The following is a 23,711-nucleotide window of genomic DNA, read 5'->3' as shown; positions in this document are numbered from 1 at the left end:
GCAACAAGAAGACAGAAGTCTTTTGTCAAAAAGGCATTGTACCAAGGACCTTTCAAGGAAGATACGGCCACTCTTCCCATGCAAAACAAAACATCAAAAGAAGAAAAAAACACTAGCAGCTTCAAAGAAAATCTGTATTTCTGCCTCAAATACAGAAGGCTTCAAGAGAAGAACAAAATTTAAAAAAGCAAGACAATCAAAGCAAACAAATACAAGACTTGATGCAGATTAGCTTGTTTGAACATTTGGGATCAAATTAAGAGTGATTTTAGTATTGTTAAATCTCTATGAATGAACTGAATGGTAAGTAAATGTTAAATACTTAAACTACAAGATTAATTGTCAATAAAAAAAAGTCGATTTCAATTTTATATTTTTTATTGTAGAGTATTACAATTACAATTAAATATCACAATAATTTCTAATTATTTATGGTGGTCTTGAGTGATTCTGTTTAAAGAAAATTTTCCAATAAAACATGTTTATTTACTTCTTTACACTACATAGGTGTAAAATTTAGCTTAACACTGGGCTGGTTTTGTAAAATTAACGAGAGAGAGAGAGAGAGAGAGAGATTAACTATAGAAAAGTAGAAATACTCAGTAGAGGTAAAACTTAAAACAGTAGGCCCTAGTCTACTGACTGATTTAACAAAACATGAACATTCACAAAAGGCTGAAAGCTGCTGCTAGTAAAACTTTTCTCTTACTACATTTCATTTTAAACTCTCTATAATGAAACCCAAGACACCATCAACTGCTTGTGGACCAAATGTGTGGGTTAACAAACTGAAGGGTGAAGTATTGTTCAGGCTTGATTGCAAGTTAGCACGTACAGCAGCAAGAGCTGTCCTTTAATGAAAAAGACAAAACTGTAAAAATTAAACAGCCAACATATGAAGAGTTTCGTTGCAAAACGAGATAACCACCGTTTTTTTAATTGTTCAGAAATCTCGTTTTTTGGTTGTGCATTCCAATTAATTTCAATTCAACTGCAGTTGGTTTGTTTTGATTTAAATCTTCATAACTTAAAGAATACAGCTATGTAGCACCATAAAACAAAATAATAACATGATAATATAATAATAAACATGTTTTGACAAAAATGTTAAAAAATGGATTTATCTCGTTTTGCAAAGAAACTCTTCATATACTAACAACAAACATAACTTTGCATTAAGCAATGGCACTTTACCTTGTTATTTCTGCATCCTGGTAACTTATGTCCTTGCGTACCAACTGTGGACTAACATTTTGACAAAGGCTTTTGGTTAGCCCAGTGGCTAGGTCTGTAGCCTCCCCCTCTGTTAGTGCACTAAAAATGCTGGTCTTAGTTTTCACTTTCTTGGGAAGAGTGAGGACTATTTCAGGTAAATTTTTCTTGCGTCCCTTTAGAATAAATTATTAGAACAAGAGAAACAAATAGTGAAACAAACATAACTACCATAATAATATATTAATTTTATCAGTGTACTGTAATTATAAACTTACTCCTAGCAGATCTCTGAATACATTAGAGGACATGTTCTCCCCTTCTATTCTGCGCTGAATTTCTTCATTTGTAACAACATATTGGGCCTTTCTCTGGCCAGTGAGGGCTAAGCGTCCAAAAACTTTAATGCCCTCTCTGTGGTTATTCAGAGAACAAACTCCACTGTCAATTGCCTCTACTTCCTCGCTTTCACAAGCTGCATCACTTCCCTTGTCAAAAGTTTGTGGCTCGCTGTCTCCCTTGATGTCTTGCTCTTTTTCCCTCTTCAAAGATTCCCCTGCCTTGCGTTTTTTACCCTTTGATTGGCCTTTTTTCCCCTTCACTTTGGCTGTTTTGTTAGTTTTTTTTTTTTCTCCTCCCTGTTGATCCTGATCATCTGGGGTTACTCTTGTGCTTCCCTCTGTCTGCTTACTTTCTTGACTTTGTAGAGGCTGCAACATAAAATTGCCACCTACCATATAAAGCAATAGAATCAATACATTTCATGAGAAAATTAGTTACATTTGGTGTACAATAAAGCAATAAACCCCAAGAAGCAGTGGGTTACCAGTGCCTAAAACCCCCTTAGCTGTTATAAAATGCACTAGTAACGCTTCGAGGGGTTTATTGCGTTTATAAAACATTATTTCATATGCATAACGTTAGCGGGATTTTATAAAATAAAACACAAATAAGTAATTATATTAGTACAAATATTACTCTTCCATCAAACAAAGTAGTTCCTCAGAATCAAGTGTGACTGAAACAGAGCGCAGTTCCCAACCAACACAGACGCAGCAAAGACACGATGAAAATATAATTTAAGACTGTGGTGTTTATTTTATAAATCAACATTCATCTAATTTATACATTAACATTTATATTGTGCAGCTGTTGAAGTGATGATCAAATATTCTTGGAAGCATGCTTAACTCTTTCCCTGTCGGCGTTTTTTTTTTAAGTTGTCACCCAGTTTTAGTTTAATGCCTTACAGAAAAATTATCTTCTTTAAATAAACATGAAATATCAAATCAAAGATTAGACCATCCACTTTCAAACAAAAACAAACAAACAAAAAAACGTTTTATCCTACCTTCATTTGTTCTCTTATCATCTCTCAATTTTTTTTGCTAAAAGCGGAAATAATTTCATTTTTGTGAAGAACTTTTGTAAGAGATCAGATTCAGAGACTGATAAAAACATGCTGTTTTCAGTGTTGAGTGAATATGCGTCAGTGTTTAAATTGGGTAAGATCGCCACCCAGTGGATAATAGCGGACGTATGAACTTGAGTTATAAACTTTTTATCTTTATCGTCGAGATGACTCAACAATATTTATTGACATTTATCTGGATATCGCCATTAATTGTGCAATTGTAGACAAATAAAAAATATGATTAAAGACTGTGGTGTTTATTTTCATAAATCAGTACGCAGCAACAGTGGCGCAGTGGTACTTATGTAATGCGGTCTGAACCGTGGGGTATATTTTATGAATGAAGAACCAGAACTGCCTGTTTTATAACTAAATGTTTGTGTCGTATGAGAGTTCCTTATCATACAGATCATCCTTGTTTACACTCACACTTGTATAAGCGGTACAGAACCGTGCTTGTTGTAAGTTGCAATTGATGTTGTTGTAAACTCCCCTAGAGCTCAGCAGAGAATTTAAATGAACCTGATCAAGCAAATCTAGTCCTTTAGGCTTATTTGAATACTACAGGTATGTAGAGCAGGTTTGAAACACACTCTGGCCCTCCAGGAGCTGAGTTTGACAATGCTGGTATAGACAGTTTCATCGGACGCATGTGCATTGCGGTTACGCGCCTGGACGGAAGTGGCTGGTAACTATACTGACCTCTGGAACGGAACAAATACCCTTTTGGAAAATAAAAACATTTCTGTTTCCAAAAGACAAGGGGAGACAGTGAGCATCACTGTTAGAAGTGATGTGTTAATTTTTTACACATCTTTGTGCATTCATTTTAACAAATTATGTGTCATTGTGTTGATTTTGTTTTAAAATATAACAAGTTGTGTTAAAAGTAACACAAAATGTGTTGTTTTAATAATAACACAGAGATGAGTGGACTAAATGTGTTGTCCCAGAATCAAAACTAATGTGTTGTTTTTACACATCCGTTCTAAGAGTGATGGATCACCTGTGCAGATTTGGCAGTCAGGCAAGAATTTAAGGATCTATATTTACGTTGTATACATTCATTTTACACAGTAACATTAGCTTAGTGTATAGAGACACAGCGCAGTTATGCAAATTTGAAAAGCACGCCCACCGGGGGGGGGGGGCAATCCAACCGTCTCCTTTGACTTTGTTAGCGAGAGGACGCCTCCTTGTCATTTCTGGCTTATAACAAAAACAGAATAATGCCTAAAAGCTGCTGTGTGACAATATGTACAGCTAACAAGCCAAAGAACCCAGAAATACGTTTTTATAAGCTGTCAAGCAGTAAAACCCAGTCTTTAAGGAGAATAAAGTGGATCGCCGACTACATTTCCCCCTAGTGGACGCAGTTTTACTAATAGGAGTACTATGAAAAGTTGCCTGTTTTCCACTTTTGTGTCTTTAAACGCTTGTTTTTTGAGGTCGATAGCTTATAAAAAAAGTTATTTCTGGGTTCTTTGGCTTGTTAGCTGTACATATTGTCACACAGCAGCTTTTAGGCATTATTCTGTTTTAAGCCAGAAATGACAAGGAGGCGGCCTCTAGCAATACAAAGTCAATGGAGACGGTTGGATTGTTTCCCCCCCGGTGGGTGTGGTTTTCAGGTTATGACGCGCTCCACTCTGTCTCTATATCTATTCACTTTAGCTATGATTTGAACTAAGGTAATTTACTGGTTATTTATTTTGCTTGTTATTAAAAATTATTTACTCTAGAGGGACTCTTCTATTATTGAATATATGCGGAAATCTATCGGAAGTTATGTTTGGGCAACAAAAGTCATTTGTTTATGTAAGTGGAATACTGTAGCTGCTTGTTCTTGTAATTAAAATTACTCACCATTGCAGATTAGACATATGCCACAGAGTATTTGCTGACATCTCGAATGCCTGTGTGCACCACATTTCTGACAGCACACCTAAAAATAAAGCAATGCTTGGTATTATGCCACTTATTACAACATCAATCCTTCTAATTACCTTGTCTTTCATTAGGACACCCCAGCACACTGTGCACTTCATACTTCTATCTGCAAGGGAAAAACATGATATTAGTCATCATTTCTTATACAATTGTTTAAGTTTGTATGTCTTACATTTTTTAACAGTGAGTACCCAAGGAGGAAAATAGAGTGTAGCAGAGCTGTGCCCTCAGCTGAGGAATATCAGTAGAAGAATATCCATCCACAAATCCTTTTCCATCAAGCAGGGCCTGAGCAAACTAAAATATAAATGAATAAATTAACAGGCCTTTTGTCAATATTTATACAATGTATAAGTAAAATTACGTTCACTCTAATCAAAGGTCAATATTCTTTGGCCACCACCGTATATATACACATAAATGCACATACACTCTAAACAATGCTGGGTAACTATTGGACAGAACACATTGCTGGGTTAAAATGACCCAAATAATGGGTTGTTTTAACCCAACTGCTGGCTGATTAACAATAACTCAGCAGTTGGATTAAAACAACCCATTATTTGGGTCATTTTACCCAGCAATGTGTTCTGTCCAATAGTTACCCAGCCCTGGGTTAAGAACAACCCAGCATTTTGTAGAGTGAACACACACACACAAACAACATTAACATTTTACATATCTACCATTAGCACATGGATTCCACAAGAATGTCCGTCGTCCTGCCGTGGATGGGGCACATCATTCCATTTCCACTCCAGGATACATCCCTTTGCCTTAGCAAAAGAACTGAAAATAAAGTTATTAGGTCAAATAATCAGTGATGGACAAACCAAGTACTTGAGTTAAAGTACAGATAACCTAATTAAATATTTCCCCACAAAAAGTATTATTACTTGTATTTAAAGGAACAGTATGTAAGAAATTTATATCAATGAATCATAAAATGGCCCTGATATGTCACTAGACATTAAGAAATCATTTTCATTTCAAATACTTGTATCACTGCCAACAGTGGTCCGGCCATGATATTGTCATTTAAAAAGTGGAGTTGCAGCCCTCAACTGATGTTTATGTTGTCATTTTGTGTATTGGCCACCTGGGGCCCGTTCTTCGTACGTCGCTTAATACATCTGAGATCAAATGAGACATCCCATATGTTTAGATCTGGCTAATTATGATCTCGCTTATTTGGTTCTTTGAACACCACTGCTGTTGATGATTAGTATGGCAGGATTGAATTATCTGAGATCACTGCGCGTTCGTGCACTGCAAGAAAAGTCAATACACACGATAGTAGAAACACTGATCAGCCACGCTGTGATTGGCCAGTTGTTACAATGGCCAAGAACGCACCCATTTTTTAACCCCTACAGTCTGAGAGCTATTGATGAAAGGTTGTGAACTTTTTATGACACTGAATTTAAAAACCCAGTTAAAGCTACTTTTGTACATAAATCACCATAAATAATGTAACATTTTCTGTAAAAATATAATCTTGATATCTTTATTATGCTTGTCATAGATTTAAATTACTGATTGTAATTAAAATTTGATGCTCCTAAAGTACTTTAAATCTATTTTAAAAACAGTTAAAATCCTGTTTTATCTGTTTGAAACAGCAACATAAAAAGCAGAATAAAAAACACAGGTGGTGGTCCTGCATCTTCATGTGATGTGCTGGCAGGAGTGATGTCTCTAAACTGATTGATTGTACAGATCATCTCTGGAGGCAGCTGCTCTCTTAAACCTACAGCCAATGCAACAATTTCATTGCTGATAAATACAATTTTAATTGTAGTTTATTATAAGATTGTGTTTTCCTCTCTTTTGTGCAGTTGTAGATAATACACCAACACTTTTAGCAGTTTCCAAGAATGTGGTAAATAAAGCATGATGTGCAGTAAGGGAATGTAAATGTTATTCTACATCAAAAGATTATAAAATGCAACCGTTTCTGATAGCAATGCAGATGACAGTAAAGAAATCCTCTCAGATGGTAGTCCTTTAGAGAAACTATATGCAAGTGGTTAAATAAGTTTACTTCAATTGCATTATTCTTAACTGATTTCTGACTATATTAGCAGTATTCCACGTTAACTGAAAGTCCTGCATCTGCTGAGTCTGCACAGAAAAGTGTAGTAAAGAAGATAAAGATATATCTGAAAATATGTGCAAAAAACTTATTTGGTTATTTTGGTCATTTTTGTCACAGGAAAGGGACAGGGTAACATATTTGTAGACAACGTTTTAAAGATAAAACAGATACTAAACGAAAACCCTTTCATCCATGACATTGTAAGCTACTTGACAATCTAAAGACAAAACTAAAATAGGAGATTAGTTTATTCAAATGAAAATTATTTCACACTGAGTAAGAGTCTTTATTGTACATAACATCTATTAGTGCTGGGTATGATTGATTGCTGTTTTTATTAAGGAAAATTCAAACAAATTTAAAATGAATGTGATCAGCATGTTTGTCTTCTCATTCGTTTAAGAATACTAATCAAAACACCTGTTACACAAAAACAACTTGCACAAGTACAGAAAAAGAATATTTGTTATATTATATATTTTTAAAATAACATCGCTAAAAGATTTAATAAATCTATCCTTTTTTATAACGTGTTGAATTTGAAAAGCTCTTTATATTAATCATGCATCTTACGCAGATTGCGCTCGTATAATGGAGAATACGCGACTGCGTCAGATTTTCCGTATCACATCCGCTTAAAAAGGTACAAACTAATCTTGTTTACATGAAATAAGCCTGCTCCCGAGCAGGTTTGAGCTTACGGACCTGTTGCTATGACAGCAACTCTAGGATGAGCTTCGAAGAACCAAACGATCCAAGATAATGCCAAATCGTCAACAATCAAATCCAGTTAGCGACGTACAAAGAACAGGCCCCAGTTGTGTGATTGCAGTACCAGTTTTAGACACAAGTTTTGTGATTGCAGTACCAGTTTTGGCCACAATCCTACAAACTGTTCCTTTAAGTACATACAATTTCAAATAGTTTGCTCAAGTTAAAAAGTACTGATTGATACATTTTTAGCAAGAAATGTTTTATTACGAAAACTTGTCATGTACCCTACTGATAACTACTACTGAGAATGTATCATTAAAGTGTGAAAAACAAGTTAAAAAACATATAGACACGTAGGTTTGTACAATAAAGTTTGTCAATGTGTGTTAACAAGTATAAATATAATATAAAAACAATGTCACACTGACATGGTTGTATAAAACTTGCACGATGAGGAATACTTCAAGGAACCACTTGTACAAACTTGCATATTTGCACTTACATATTTGTGAACGCAGATAACTCAAAAACCTACACTGTCAGAAAAAAAGGTACAAAGGTGTACCTTTTTATACCTTTATGGGTATACAACAAATTAAAATGTTGTACCTTATGGCGTACAATATTATACCATAAGGACCAATTGTGTACCTTAAGGAACAATTTTTTACCAGTTCAATTTTAGGGGTACAAAACAGTTAACTGTACCTTTAAAGGTACACAATCGATCCTTAAGGAACAGTAAAATGTACAACATTGTATTATGTTTATATACCTGTAAAGGTACAAAACGGTACATTGGGATCGACAAAAAAGGTACAGTTTTCTACGGTTTTTTTTCTGACAGTGCAAGAACTATGGACTGGTTTCACAGACAGAGCTTCGCTTAAACCAAGCTCACCAACCAGTGAACACTGAAGAAGTTATTCTTGTGAAATTTGCAAGAGCAACGATTGAACGCTTCTCCAGAGAGGAAACCAGATCTGCATTTGTCATTCCTGCAAATATGTAATTCTGATACATGCAATGAGTATCCATTATGAAATAAAGGTATTTTTATCTTTATCTTTATGAATGTGCGGGGGTTGTGCATATTACTAACTGTAAAATGATAACCGTGTCAGGCTGAAACTAGCTAAGAGACACTTGCATAGCACCTTCCATTGCATTGTGCTGGGTGTATGATATGGCTCAATGTACCATGATTTCTGCATTTACATACACTGAAAGCTGTTACCAAAATGGATAGCCAGACTGAAAAGAATGCGGAAGAAGTTGTTCAAGTAGTATGTTGTTTTGTTACCAATGTTATTCAAAATATTTTTGTTTTCAACAGAATAAAAAAAACATATGGTTTGGAGCAGTTTGAGAGTGAACAAATGACAACAGAATTTAAATTTTTTTAGGTAACATACTAGGATCAACTAAATAAGACAGGTAGAAACTTTGTACAGGCCAAAACATCGTTCAATGTTAATGTAAATTTATTACCTCCAGTTCTTAAGAATCTTCTCTTTCTTTTCATTTGTCTCACCAAATGAATCCAAGTATGTGACCTCTTGTTTAGTTAGGTCACAGAACTACAGAATAAGTACAGAAGATACAGTCATCTCATAATAATCCTCAAATGTCAATTTTTGTTGTTGTTGCAGGATGAAAAACACAAATGGTCATTTCTAAGCATTAGCTTAAAAAAATGGTACGGTATGATTTGGTGTACTTACAAAAAGTGTCCAGTGATTTTTATTTTCCAGCACAGCACCAATGACTCTCTCATAGCTTTTAAGTATGTTTTTCTAGAAAGACAGAATGATTAGTTATCAATTTTTCAAAGTTAAAACATTCTCTTACTTTAGGTAAATTTGTGTTCGTGTGAAAGATGATGCAAATATGTACTACTTGTGTGCTACATTCTCAGAGAAAAGGGTACAAGAAGGTACAAAAGCTGTCACTGGGGCGGTACACTTTTATACCTAAAAGGTGCATACTGGTTACTCAAATGTACCAAATGTCTGTACCAAAATGAAACATATTATGACATTTTTAAAAGGTATTTTGAAAATACAAAAAAAAATTTTTTACAAGGGAGCATGAAATTTCTTGGCAAACCTTCCTGCAGTTGGACTATTAGTCTTTACAACTTCTGCCTTGGTTACACTGGCTCAACCATTGAAAGTACTTAACCCAATGAAAACAATGCACATTTCTGTAATTCCACTTGGTGAGACTAGTGTCATAGCTTTATTATTTAGAAAGGCAAATGTCTTACTTATATTAAATAATAAATTATCAAGTATGTAAAATATTTAATGCACCTTGCAAAAGTAGTGACTTTTGACCCTCTGTGATCCGGACAGAATCTTCGTCATTGACTGGGTGCAAATACTGTACACATCCTGGTATTTCTTAATGAGAAAAGGTCTATTTTTAGTACCAAAATATAATTGTACTTAAATGGTTAATTTCAAATAACATACCTTGCAGATGATAAACATGAGGGCATCTATTACCTATTGATAATAGCTGTAGTTAGAAACCGTTAAAAAAGCCATCTGTCATTTAGAATGCGGTATTAACTCACCACATCTGGAATGTAACCTGGCTCATACAGTGCTTTTAAATGGCCAGCTGAAAGACTGTAAGGCCCAATACAGCCCACTAAGGACTCTAAAGTGCGATCTGTGTAAAGAAAGAAATTACTGGAAAAATTATTATAATTATTTATAATATGAAAATTCTAATTGCACCCTTACCAGTCATAATAAATCATATGTGATGCGACTGTAAAGTATCACTGTAAACAACGAAAGAGAAAAAAACTGTTAACAAATATAATTCCAACAAGTATAACAAGTTCTCTAACCCAATGCATTACCTCATGGTCACAAGCAGGAAAATCTACTCTTAGACCTTTACATAGTTTATATAAACGTGCTATAAAAGTGTTTGATAAGAAACCTGTTAGATAACATCACTGTCTTGTAATTCAGAGGCATAACTTATTTACTTTTAGCAATTTTGTTATATTTTACAAATGCATTTTAATGTACAAAATTGTAAATAATCTTGCACCTCCACCATTAAATAAATTTATTTCATTACGCACCAATAATATAAGACAGACAAGAGCATCGTTGAGAGGCGATTGTGAGGCGCATTTTGCAAAGACTGAGTTTGGTCGATCAGCATTTTCTGTAACAACAGTTAATATCTGGAATAATTTACCAACTGACATTAGACAATGCACCACATTTGTGCAGTTTAAATCACATCTAAAAGGTTGGTTGAAGGCATGTCAGGCTTGTGATCATTAATTATATAATGTAGTGAACATGTTTTTATATTTCTCTGTATATTACTGTTTAAATTGTATTTTATATTTATTGTGTTTAAATTGTATTGTATTTTATTGATGAATTGGTGTAATCCTGCCCAGGGACAGCAGATGAAATTTAGCTTTGTAGCTAATTCTGGGGTAGTATCATTACTGTCCATTGTCCCTGTCAAACAGAAATTATTACGATGGTCCAGGATCAACACCAGCGAATTTAAACAGAAATGATTATGATGGTCCAGAATCAACATAAACGAATTGAAACAGAAATGATTATGATGGTCCAGGATCAACATCACCGAATTTAAACAGAAATTATTATGATGGTCCAGGATGAACATCAGCGAATTTAAACAGAAATTATTATGATGGTGGTCCAGGATCAACATTAGCGAATTTAAAAAGAAATTATTATGATGGTCCAGGATCAACATCACCGAATTTACACAGAAATTATTATGATGATCCAGGATCAACATCAGCGAATTTACACAGAAATTATTATGATGGTGCAGGATCAACATCAGCGAATTTAAACAAAAATGATTATGATGGTCCAGGATCAACATCAGCGAATTTAAACAAAAATGATTATAATGGTCCAGGATCAACATCACCGAATTTAAACAGAAATGATTATGATGGTCAAGGATCAACATCAGCGAATTTAAACAGAAATGATTATGATGGTCCAGGATCAACACCAGCGAATTTAAACAGAAATGATTATGATGGTCCAGAATCAACATAAACGAATTTAAACAGAAATTATTATGATGGTCCAGGATCAACATCACCGAATTTAAACAGAAATTATTACGATGGTCCAGGATCAACACCAGCGAATTTAAACAGAAATGATTATGATGGTCCAGGATCAACATAAACGAATTTAAACAGAAATTATTATGATGGTCCAGGATCAACATCACCGAATTTAAACAGAAATGATTATGATGGTGCAGGATCAACATCACCGAATTTAAACAGAAATGATTATGATGGTCCAGGATGAACATCAGCGAATTTAAACAGAAATGATTATGATGGTCCAGGATCAACATAAACGAATTTAAACAGAAATGATTATGATGGTCCAGGATCAACATCACCGAATTTAAACAGAAATTATTACGATGGTGGTGCAGGATCAACATAAGCGAATTTAAACAGAAATTATTATGGTGGTCCAGGATCAACATAAGCGAATTTAAACAGAAATGATTATGATGGTCCAGGATCAACATCAGCGAATTTAAACAGAAATGATTATGATGGTCCAGGATCAACATAAACGAATTTAAACAGAAATTATTACGATGGTCCAGGATCAACATCACCGAATTTAAACAGAAATTATTACGATGGTGGTGCAGGATCAACATAAGCGAATTTAAACAGAAATTATTATGGTGGTCCAGGATCAACATAAGCGAATTTAAACAGAAATTATTATGGTGGTCCAGGATCAACATAAGCGAATTTAAACAGAAATGATTATGATGGTCCAGGATCAACATCAGCGAATTTAAACAGAAATGATTATGATGGTCCAGGATCAACATAAACGAATTTAAACAGAAATTATTACGATGGTCCAGGATCAACATCACCGAATTTAAACAGAAATTATTATGGTGGTCCAGGATCAACATCACCGAATTTAAACAGAAATGATTATGATGGTCCAGGATGAACATCAGCGAATTTAAACAGAAATGATTATGATGGTCCAGGATCAACATAAACGAATTTAAACAGAAATGATTATGATGGTCCAGGATCAACATCACCGAATTTAAACAGAAATTATTACGATGGTGGTGCAGGATCAACATAAGCGAATTTAAACAGAAATTATTATGGTGGTCCAGGATCAACATAAGCGAATTTAAACAGAAATGATTATGATGGTCCAGGATCAACATCAGCGAATTTAAACAGAAATGATTATGATGGTCCAGGATCAACATAAACGAATTTAAACAGAAATTATTACGATGGTCCAGGATCAACATCACCGAATTTAAACAGAAATTATTACGATGGTGGTGCAGGATCAACATAAGCGAATTTAAACAGAAATTATTATGGTGGTCCAGGATCAACATAAGCGAATTTAAACAGAAATTATTATGGTGGTCCAGGATCAACATAAGCGAATTTAAACAGAAATGATTATGATGGTCCAGGATCAACATCAGCGAATTTAAACAGAAATGATTATGATGGTCCAGGATCAACATAAACGAATAAAAACAGAAATGATTACTATGGTGCAGGATCAACATTAGCGAATTTAAACAAAAATTATTATGATGGTCCAGGATCAACATCAGCGAATTTAAACAGAAAATTTAAACAGGAATTATTATGGTGCAGGAATTTAGACTGTATTGAAATGATTCAAAATACATTTTTTTGTTATTTCAGACTGTACCATATAAAAAGTAACACTTTTCGACTGTTTTGAAATTATTCTAATGGGATCAATGCCAACATACACAAACTTTAATTTTGAAACTCCTTAATACAGCCAACAGCTCGTTTAAACAGAAAAGGCAAAAATGCAGTCTAGCACTAGTTTAAAAAAATATTTTAATATAATCTCCTTAAACGTTGTAATAATTAACAGTAGATCATAAGCAAAATCAGTTTTTGTACACGATGCTTTTGGTCACAAAAATGCTGAAATTATATTTATTCAGTTGAATTGCATGATTTTTGCGATAAATGCTTTTACAAAATTTCATTTTTGGGTCAAATTCAACAGGATCGATGTAATATCTTACCTCTTTTAGCCTGCTGGGGTGGAAAATGGAGGGAATCCACATGTGGTCAATCGGTGATGGTTTGGTAGGCACACACTGATGACATCAGAGGGCTGTGATTGGTTGATTGAAATGTGGATCCAGGATCAACAAAGAGATGTTAATCCAGGAACACTCCCTACTTGGCAAAATCACGGTCACCTGTGAATTCAACAATGTTAAGTGTTGAAATACTGATTAATAGCCAATTTTGTTGCTAATGGGTTGTTTCTATAAAAGACAAATGACAAGAAATATTGCAAAACCTCTTTTTATTAAAGTACATCACATTTAATATTTACATTGATACACACAACACTTTGCATTTAACACTGCTTATTTAAATACCTCAGCTACAATTAGAAACAGAATACAGTATGGAATAATGAAAGTTATCTTATACCACAGCGCAGTGACATGAAAACCACTTATTATAAGGTCTTTAATATATCAAATGAGAGTTAAAAAAAAATTAGCCACCCTACTCAAAACTTGAACATTAAAATACACTGCAATTACCTTACTGGCAGGCAGAAATGCTTATCCTTCACAATACTAAAGATTTTTCCATAACAAAACAGACATTTCAATCCAAAAGACGTTTCATTTTTCTTAAATACGTTCCAACCTGGTATTTAGTTCTGTAGTTGTTTTACTCATGATGTAGTGGAAGGCTGAATCAGTGGTCTTCATCATGGAGGGAATGGCTTTTTGGTCCAGAATGATGCAAAAATTCTGGATGCAACTTCTGTTCCCAACGCAGTGCAGGCAGGGCTGTGCTGATTCATCCCCCTCAAAGCATGGATTGATTCTCATCACCTAAGAGTGTTTTAAAAGAGTGTATTTGATCAATGTATTTGATGTGTATTTATGAACTTGTATGCATTTAGATGGGGTGAACAATGCAAGCAAACTAACTGCTGAATAAATAACTAGAACAAAATACCAAAAAACTTAGTAGCTTCAGTTGCACATTGACCCTCTCCAGTCTTTCTTCCTTTTACAAATGAAGGCAAGAGGTGAATGAGCCAGGGAAGAGCTGCCACATCACTGTCCCGTCCTACCAAAACAGAATTTAAACACCATGAGTATACAGTTAAACTTTAAAACCATAAAAGCAGCAAACCCATTTACACTTACCATATTTAAACTCCTGTTGACCAGACAGAGGGTCATCCGTATCTTCATCAGGATGTAGTCTGCAATTATCCTTTAATTGTTGTATGTTGGCCATTTTGCAATACATCGCCTCAGCATATTTCTGCAGATTTTCAAAGACAAAAGAGTCAAGAAAATACCAAAAAGGGTGCAGTTTTAACCGTTATTTGAATCAAAATAATCTCAGTATAATAAATCATGTTAGAGACAGTGTACAGACTAATGTACTGTGTGTACTCACATAACTATTGGTAAGCTCTTATCCTCCAAACTGGGTTAAGGAATAACAGTTCAAGAATTCATGGGTATGCCGTATTCAAATATAGTCTGGTAGGGTCCTATCACAAAAATGACAATAAAGACTCTGAAAACTCAACATTCTTTTTATATTAAAAACCGCACTCAAGACAAAATATGAATCTTCATTTATACATTTTCAAAATAGTAATCAATTTGATTGCTATTTAATATGATATCAATAGCAAAACGATGTATGAGAAGACAATATCTTTATTAAAGTTGGCAGCAGGTCATGTGACTTTCTTGCCAGATTAATAACCATAATATGTACAAAACTACATATACTAAAAAGATTGGTTAACTGTTCAGTTATGTCAAATAAAATGATTTATATGTATAAATATATAAACTTACCTTCTGTAATGAATTTATATAAGTATTAGCAGTCGTTTCTCATTGGAAGTCATCCATGTCAGGTCTTCTTTAATAAACTGCCCTAAAAACAGCATCTCGTCTGAATGATTTGAAGCACTCAGTGTGAACTTTCACCAAACTAGCATCTATAATGACAGAAAAACAAATGTTCGCCATACACGTTTGACACTTTCGTATGTATTTGCCATTTGCATCTGTCTGACATCTAGCACCACGAAAAGCTTACAACACACAATGCATCCAATCCAGCAATATGTGCATACAAATAATGATATATTGTGAGGTTTTGGTCAAATTAATTGTTGGTTTGGCGATATTTCCCCTGTTTGCATACATCTAAGAAAAACACATGACGATGCGGTTGCGGTTTTCTCCGTGTTTTTCAGTAATTTGAATAATTAACCGATATCAGTGCACTCACGTGCATGTAAACGACCTCGTTAACTCACGGTATCTAGCCTCTATGATTACCTCATAACGAGCATCATATGGTGAATAAACGAGCTTTCATTCAACTTAATACCTTCAATTTGTAGTGCATGTCGCGTTTTATCATGGTTTAATTCGTTCATATCTCCTGTTAATATTATCCTTCTTGGTTAAAACTTTTAGCTAGCAGTTTAACTTTATACTAAACTAACAAGGAAACAACATAACACAAGGTAGCTCTGATTAAACTGAACCAAATAACGAATAAAGGGGAAGTAAAATGGGAAAAATACCTTATTTGGGTTTTTTGGCATATGGCTGCGTAGAGTCAGACAGAGAAATAACAGTTTAATTTAGCTAAACCATGTGAATATTATGAGACTGATTTACCTGATCTCTTCAGTCCTCCTGTGAAAGAAAATGGCGGTAAAATCCCTGACAGGATATGTTTAGTGGAGGCGTGGCTTGATTTACACCGCTCAGAGTGAAATCTGATAACACCCTTGTTTAACACTGACACTGTTGTGAATGTAACACTGGCCTAGCAATGGCAGTGTTATTTTATTACCAGATAGTGTTAAAACAACATCAACACTGTGTATTTAACACCATCCCTGAAAATTTAACACTGGTGATTTTGCTGTGTATAAGCGTATAGGGCCGATCGGCTCTGGCTGCCCAGATGTCTCTCCAAAGATGGCTTTCAAATGAACTTAATTGCTTTAAATTGATCTTTGGTTTATTATATTTTAATATTTTATATTTGAGTACAAAGGTTACAGATCTGATCACAAGTTTACATACTGTACCCCTTTCCAAATCTACAGAAAGGAAAAATGATAAAATGATAAAAATGTTAATTTAGCAGTGTCCTATTTTACATAACACATTTACATTTACGCCACAACACACAGTAATATCTCAATTTTCAAAAACAAGATTCATCAGACTGAATTTAAAGACTCAAAACATTAAATGATGCTGTTGACTCTTAAAAGCTGAATTGATGATTAAAACTCATTCCTCGAACTGTCTGAAATCTTTCAATGATGATAATGGTAATGGAGGAGATGATGCTCAATATCTTTAATGACTCATAGTAGCTCATTTAGCATAACTCATCATCACATTCATTGATCACATTGATTCAAATACATGATAAGTGTTTCTTCATTTACTAACATTGCAACCATATTGGAGGTTTGAGAGAGTTTATACACCTCTCAGTACAAAATCTATACATAAAAAACACCAGGTAACCACTTATGAAAATTAATCATAGGTTTACTACATTTGAAAGCAAAAATACATGGTTGGTATAGTTAAACCATAGTTTTGCCAATGGTCAAATACCCCTTCCCCAAAAAATAATTACAACAACAACAAAAACACAGCTAATTTGTTTAAGGGACTGCAGGTGCATTTAACCCTTTATCATAAAACAGCCTGGAGAAATCTGTTTAGATCAAAGAGAAAATCTCTGTATGTTATCATTGACATCTGCAAAACAAAACAGCTGATCTAAATGTTTTTGAGAAAAGAAAGCAAAATGAATTCATCACATCAATAACAGTTTTCATCGCAATTCTCACATTTAATAAACTAAACCACGGTCTTAATAATAAATTCACTTCAGATTATCAATTCATAATTGGCACTGATATAATATAAATAATTTCTGTTCAACTGAACAGACGTATACTGTATGTGAAGCACAAATGTTCTGTATATTAAAAAAACTATTTTTAGAATTTTTTTTCAATTGACCTGAAATAAGTAATATTTAGATTATTTGATCAAACATTTATTACATTTTTTTTTTCATGGATTGGATTATTGTTAGTGGTCATACTGAATATCGTCCATTGGTTTGTTAAAGCTGTGAGGTACAGCCAACATCTGAAGGACAATATATTTTTATGATTTTAATAAACTCAATGGCTCTCTGTAGATGAAAAAAACGTAATCTGTCTCAACGCTGAAATAAATATCAAGTTTATTTCCAATAAGAATAAAATGGGCCATTTTAGATATAGTTGATATTCAGTAAAGGCATTATTTATTAGAAGTATTTTCAGGCTTTCAGCAGCATTTGTTTATTCTTTTGGCTCGTGCTGTCCCGCCTTTGCTTATGTCCAAAACACAATTTTTCATCTTCTCCATTGAACTCTGTTGACCTTCTACACACAAATGAAAGAAGGAGGTGGACGCTTCAGAGGATCATCTGTAGGTGCCGTTCATCAACTAACCAACCCACGCTGCATCGTTTTCACATTTAACTTAAAACCATTTTAAATTGCGTGTACATAGCAAATTCACAACGCTGTCATCCATCCAATAGAAGTGATGAATGACAAATTTCACAGTGACGCACCACTGAAACACAGCAAACCCAATTTAGTGTTTATCTGACAGATGCTATTAACTTTACAGCCTCGGTCTCGTTCACAGAGCGGAAAACACAGCACGAGACTCTCGCTCATCTATCCTGCTAACAAACAGCTGTCAGAACCATCGGCTTATGTTTTACAGGAGCGTCGTTTAAAAATGATGGAGGGCACAGTCGGGCGGGGGTGGACGCAAGCCCTAGATCAATGTGCTGTCATTGACCGGTGCCGGTTATTTATTTGATTATTTTCTTCTCGCTTTGGCTCCAGTATGAATCAGAGGGCGGAAAAGAAGTTGACAGCGAGAATTCATCGAGATTCTTACTGACGCAGGCAAAACGGCCAGCGACCAAGATGGGTTTGCAGTGTAAAGAGAAAACAGATCAATCCAGTACCTGTATAGTCCCACTTCATATAAAAATAGTGTTTGTTTGAGCTGACGACCAATGGATGTTTAGGTTTCATCTCAGCGTTACTCAGAACACGATCGTGTCTCACATCACTGAAATGAGGTTTATCAGATATTAACATTGCTGTGAAGCTCATTGATTGTGTTGACCTAAGTCCATTCAGTACCATCTGTTGATTTTACAGCTCCATAAAAGGTCATGTTCTTCCTGATCCCATTTTTTAAACCCTGGTTAGTGTGTTATGTTGCTATAATAGCATAAATAATACATGTACAATGATAAAGCTCAAAGTTCACTGCCAGGTGATATAAGAGAATTCCTCTTTCAAAGCCTATACAGTGAATGGCCAGTTTGGACTACAGCCCTCTACTTCCCAATTAAATGACATCAATATAAGAAACTCTGCCCAGTCACCAGCTTTGGCTCAAACGGTTCTGCTAAGCTAAGCTGCTATCAAATCACAACACACTAAACAAACTAACGAGAGCTTTAAGTGACAAGTCAAATATTTCATAAGCTACATCAGGACTGATATGTTGGCAGATACTTGTAAATTTGTAGCCAACACAATTACATCCATAATATACACGAACAGCTATACTTCCTTGCCAAACCAAAGCTGTTCTTTAACTGTCATTGTCCCACAGATGGGACATTTGCATTACATATTTTAAAAAAAATTGTTTTTTAGCCAGCACTTATCTTGAAAAACTACATATTAATGGAAAGCTCTAAGAATGTTTACATTTATGCATTAAATATTTGCAGTATTAATAATGCATACATAAACGATGACAAAAGGCAGGATTATAAAACTAACAGGACTTTATTCACGTAGGACAGCAAACACGATGACAAGGATACATACAAACGAGTTCAGACAAAGAACAGGCACATTAGGGCAGACTATAAAGGATAAATGATAATGACAAACAGCTGTAACTAATAATGATTGATCAACTAAACACAGGTGTGACTAATTAAAGGTAACAAACACAAGGAGTAATAATGAATAATGATAAAAACTAACTTAATAGAAACAAAACCCTGACAGTAACAGTAATTTATTAATTTGTGAAAGCTAACCATTGACACCTAGTGGCCTTTGTTGGTAAAACCACAAAAAGTGTGACAAAAACCTAATTTTTGTGATTTTAACTTGAAATTTGGATCAGAAGTAGTTGAGACTTATGACTTTATTTTTGTAGCATTTTTGGAGAAAAACATATTCATTTTTGGGGGTTTTAAATATAAAATATATACTTTATTGCATTATTTTTTTTTTTTAACCAGAATTATCAAAGTGGCTCTGCAGTGTAATATAAAACAGTGTAATGAGCAGTAAAATAACAGAACTAGCAGATCAACAGCAGTTCTCACAGTTTCTCTTCAGCCTTGATCAAACACACAAATCCAGATCACAAATTCAGGAGTAGAGGCATTTGACTTCATATAGATTACATTAAAGTGTCAGTGTTGTCATGAATTACTCAACCTAATGTCAGTCCACACTTGTAAGACCTTCGTTCATCTTCAGAACATTTACATTTAGTCATTTAGCAGACGCTTTGGTCCAAAGTGACTTACAAATGAGGTAAACAATAGAAGCAATTAGCAACACAAGAACAGCAACACATAAGCGCACTGGAAAAGTCTCATCAAGTCCAACACAGTATAGCCAAGGGTTGGATAGTAAATTTTTTTTTTTTAGGAAGAAAGAAAAAGGAAAAATAGAGAAAGATAGTAAAAGATAGTAAGTCCTACAATAGGTTATGGCGGAAGAGATGGGTTTTTAGCCGATTCTTAAAGACAGCTACAGCTCCATATTGAACACAAATGAAGATATTTTTGATAAATCCACCTAGATTGACACACAGCAACACAACTTTCATGGCTCAGTAGAGAAACAGTGATTCAAACTTCAGTCCATTAAGTTACAAGAATACTTTCTGTCCATCGCCAGGATTCTTATACTCCTTGATTCATAAATCTAATTTTCAACATAAAACAACTGTATTTATCATTCACTAGCACTCGATTGTACTGAGTTTGCTATTTTAACAGAATAATAACTGATAACCATCACACAACTAATAATCCATAATCTAAAAATGATTAAAAACACATGGTCTTGCCACAGAAACTTCACATTTCAGATTTCAGTCACAAAATGAGCAGAAAGTGAGTTGTGGTAATATAACCATCATGTTTAATGGAAAGTTGGGTGTCCCACTGGAGCAACATATTCATGTTCACTATAATGAAGATCTTAGCCTAAGGTTTATTTTAATAGGGCAATGTGACATTTCTACAGTATGCTATTAAAGAATACGAAATGCAATCTATTGACATATTAACCACCGGTTTCAAAGATGAGGCTTAAGGCTAGTCCTTGACTAAAACACATGTTTGAGCTGTCTCAACTGAAAATAACTCACACTGACACATCTTTAAATAAGCCAGTGCCACTGATTTGTCTGAAGATACACATCAGTAACATCTCTTTCTAAGGTATGTTTATAAAAGATGTTTTCATCTTAAAGGTGACATAGAATGATTGAACGGGGTATTTATCCTTGTTCTGTGATGTGACATGTAGACAAAAATGTTTTGTTTGGGTCTGTAATGCCTTAGAAGCTTTCTAAAAACCTCTCTCAGATAGCTCTATTAGGGTGGGGAATTTTAAACAAGTGGTTTTGCACCTATTTGGCTCCCCCTACTGGCTTAACTTGCAATCTCATTACTGATTGGCTGACTTTGCTGACACTCAAAAAATGTAGCCAATTATTTTAAAGTGGAGGGGTAGTTAGATGCCTGTGATGTCATAAGCATCAGTTTTTTAGATTGAGCCGTTTTTTGGCTGACATTTTTAAAAGAGGAATTTCTACGAGACGACATGTTTAGCATATCTTGCACTTTTCGTATGTTTGTGAATGCGAGTAGACAACCATTATTCAACAAAGACAAGGTAAAAATGTTTTTTCATTCTCTGTCCCCTTTAATGTATTAAGGCCTTGCTTTTGTTAAAGCAACACCAAAGAGTTTTTTTTACCTTAAAATAACGCTTCCAAAACAGTTTCAGTCGTTCATCCACTCTAAACAGGGTGAACAGCACTTTCACATTCGCTTTGCAGCCCTCTATCGGCCAAAACCGCACTAAAGAAGTTTCCAAACGTCGGGTAGTGGTCCTGTAGTCCGAGTGAATACTACAAAAACTTGCTTTACGGCAGACCTACAATCCAATCAGAGCCAGCTATGCCTCAGTATTTATGACAGTGGTAATGAACAATTACGCTTCTAACCTGTAGGGGGAGCAAAGAGCCAGAGTTCTTTAGTGTTGCTTTAAGCCTTGTCTGTGAAACCAGACCTCAGTTTTTTAATGCATGCAGACAGAACCAAATCCTATCCCCATAAAAATACCATAAGAAAGACATATGTGTGGTTTTGTGATGATGAACCATACAGCCATCTCACCATAATTAGATATCTGTTTGTTATACAAAGAGGAAAAAAGGAAACAGCTGCAAAAAAATTGATTATTACCCAGTTGAACCATTCAACACTCACACAATACTGTCAGCATTTAAATGTTTTTATTCAGGTTTGTGTTCCTTGTATATTTTAGCAGCACTAACTGTACACATAGTTGTCTGTAGGTTTATAATCAGAACATTAACATTGCTATAAAGCCACTACTGCCTTTATCAGATTTTCATAAGGTGGTTATTATTAGTGATTGATATTAGCTATAAACATAATTGTCTGTCTGCAGGACTGTAATAGGATTGTTATAATAGTAATGCTATTAAGAAAATATGCATATCAGAAAATGCACATAAAAAGATAAATCCATAGAAACTAAATGAATACATACTACATGCACTTTTAAGGCATTTAGACAATTAGCATGAAATATACAGCTATCATAATAATCATATTGCAATTCTAAACATTTAATCTGTACATCACTGGTTGTAGCTGGATCATTATATTAAAATATAATAATAATAATAATAATAACAATTCTTATAAAGAATAAAGCACATGTTTTTACAGTCACAGGAGCTTTTCATCTACAGTAGGCCTACATATATTTAATTTGATTTTTATTTTTTTAGTCATCTCTTAGCCTCGGATGTTTATGTGATGTTTAAAACAGCAAGGATAACATACGGTAAACATCTGACTACCATGATAAATAAGTATTCATATCCATAAATGTTGTCAGAATGTTTTGTGTCTGTTGTAATCACCACAATAAAAATTTATGAATTATTGTAAAACCATTTTGTCTATTGAAAGACCCCACAAAAGAATGTAAGTGTGTGTGTGTTTAATCAATGTAAGTGTCACAATCAGCTGGAGTTAAATCAAAGGTCTGGAATCAGATGAAGGGTTGGATTGTTGATTGTTTCTCTGCAGGGAAGCTCCATTCATTGCAGTCCTGTCTGTCTGTCTGTCTGTATGTCTGTCTGTCTGTGTGCCTCAGGCTGATTAAACAGAGTAGCCTACAGGGTCTACAATGTACACAGGAAGTATAAAATCACTGCAGATTGGTCAAATGTTGCATATACATTATACATAAAAAACAGTGAAAAAACTGTGTTTAATTTACGTAATAAGCTTGAAATACTTGTTTTTAACATCACATTACAGTCGATGAGCAGCAGGTGGCGCTGACATGACGCAGTCAAACTGACATTCATTTCATTGCTTAATGATTTATGAAAAATCTTTTCATTTTCTAACAATTTCTTTATACTTCACATTCAACTTTTTGTTGTGAGTGTCCTAAATGACTCGAACAGTCTATAAGGAGTTCAATATAAAGTACCTTTTTAAAATGATGGAAAATCTATGAGAATAAAACATTTTTTTTTTACATTTAAAAAATATAAGCATGTAAAAGTGAAGCTACAAAAATCAGTTTTCCACAAAAATCACATATTATAATTTTTTTTACATTTTAAAAATATTAGCATGTAAAAGTGAGCTACAAAAATCAGGTTTCCACAAAAATTACATATTTTTACAGAGTTTTTTTTCACTTTTGGCTGACGTAGACAGGAATAAACAAATTAATAATATATTATTAATTTGTTTATTCCTGTCTACGTCAG

The 23,711-nt window shown here is 34.3% G+C and overlaps 1 protein-coding gene and 1 long non-coding RNA gene across 2 annotated transcripts; both read right to left on the bottom strand.

The window, feature by feature from the left end:
- Window positions 1–642: 642 nt before the first annotated feature.
- LOC135782909 (uncharacterized) lies at window positions 643–10,249 on the bottom strand. The gene is made up of 13 exons (XM_065293397.2): window positions 10,142–10,249; window positions 9,970–10,067; window positions 9,866–9,898; window positions 9,704–9,793; window positions 9,113–9,184; window positions 8,880–8,968; window positions 5,263–5,365; window positions 4,768–4,873; window positions 4,633–4,682; window positions 4,493–4,571; window positions 1,491–1,942; window positions 1,195–1,388; window positions 643–851 (listed from the first exon to the last, which is right to left on the bottom strand). Exons 1-13 carry the CDS (start codon window positions 10,146–10,148, stop codon window positions 716–718), a joined length of 1,509 nt encoding a protein of 502 aa, XP_065149469.1. The 5' UTR covers window positions 10,149–10,249; the 3' UTR covers window positions 643–715.
- A 4,689-nt stretch (window positions 10,250–14,938) lies between these two features.
- On the bottom strand, window positions 14,939–16,447 carry LOC135782856 (uncharacterized). The gene is made up of 3 exons (XR_010545520.1): window positions 16,185–16,447; window positions 15,345–15,490; window positions 14,939–15,028 (listed from the first exon to the last, which is right to left on the bottom strand). It is a non-coding gene; the product is annotated as an uncharacterized lncRNA (long non-coding RNA).
- Window positions 16,448–23,711: the final 7,264 nt, after the last annotated feature.

This window comes from Paramisgurnus dabryanus, chromosome 15 (genome assembly GCF_030506205.2).
Source record: "Paramisgurnus dabryanus chromosome 15, PD_genome_1.1, whole genome shotgun sequence".
In the NCBI taxonomy this organism is placed as follows: Eukaryota; Metazoa; Chordata; class Actinopteri; order Cypriniformes; family Cobitidae; genus Paramisgurnus; species Paramisgurnus dabryanus.
Note: the sequence above shows the minus strand (reverse complement) of the source record. Positions and strands in the feature narration are given on the sequence as shown.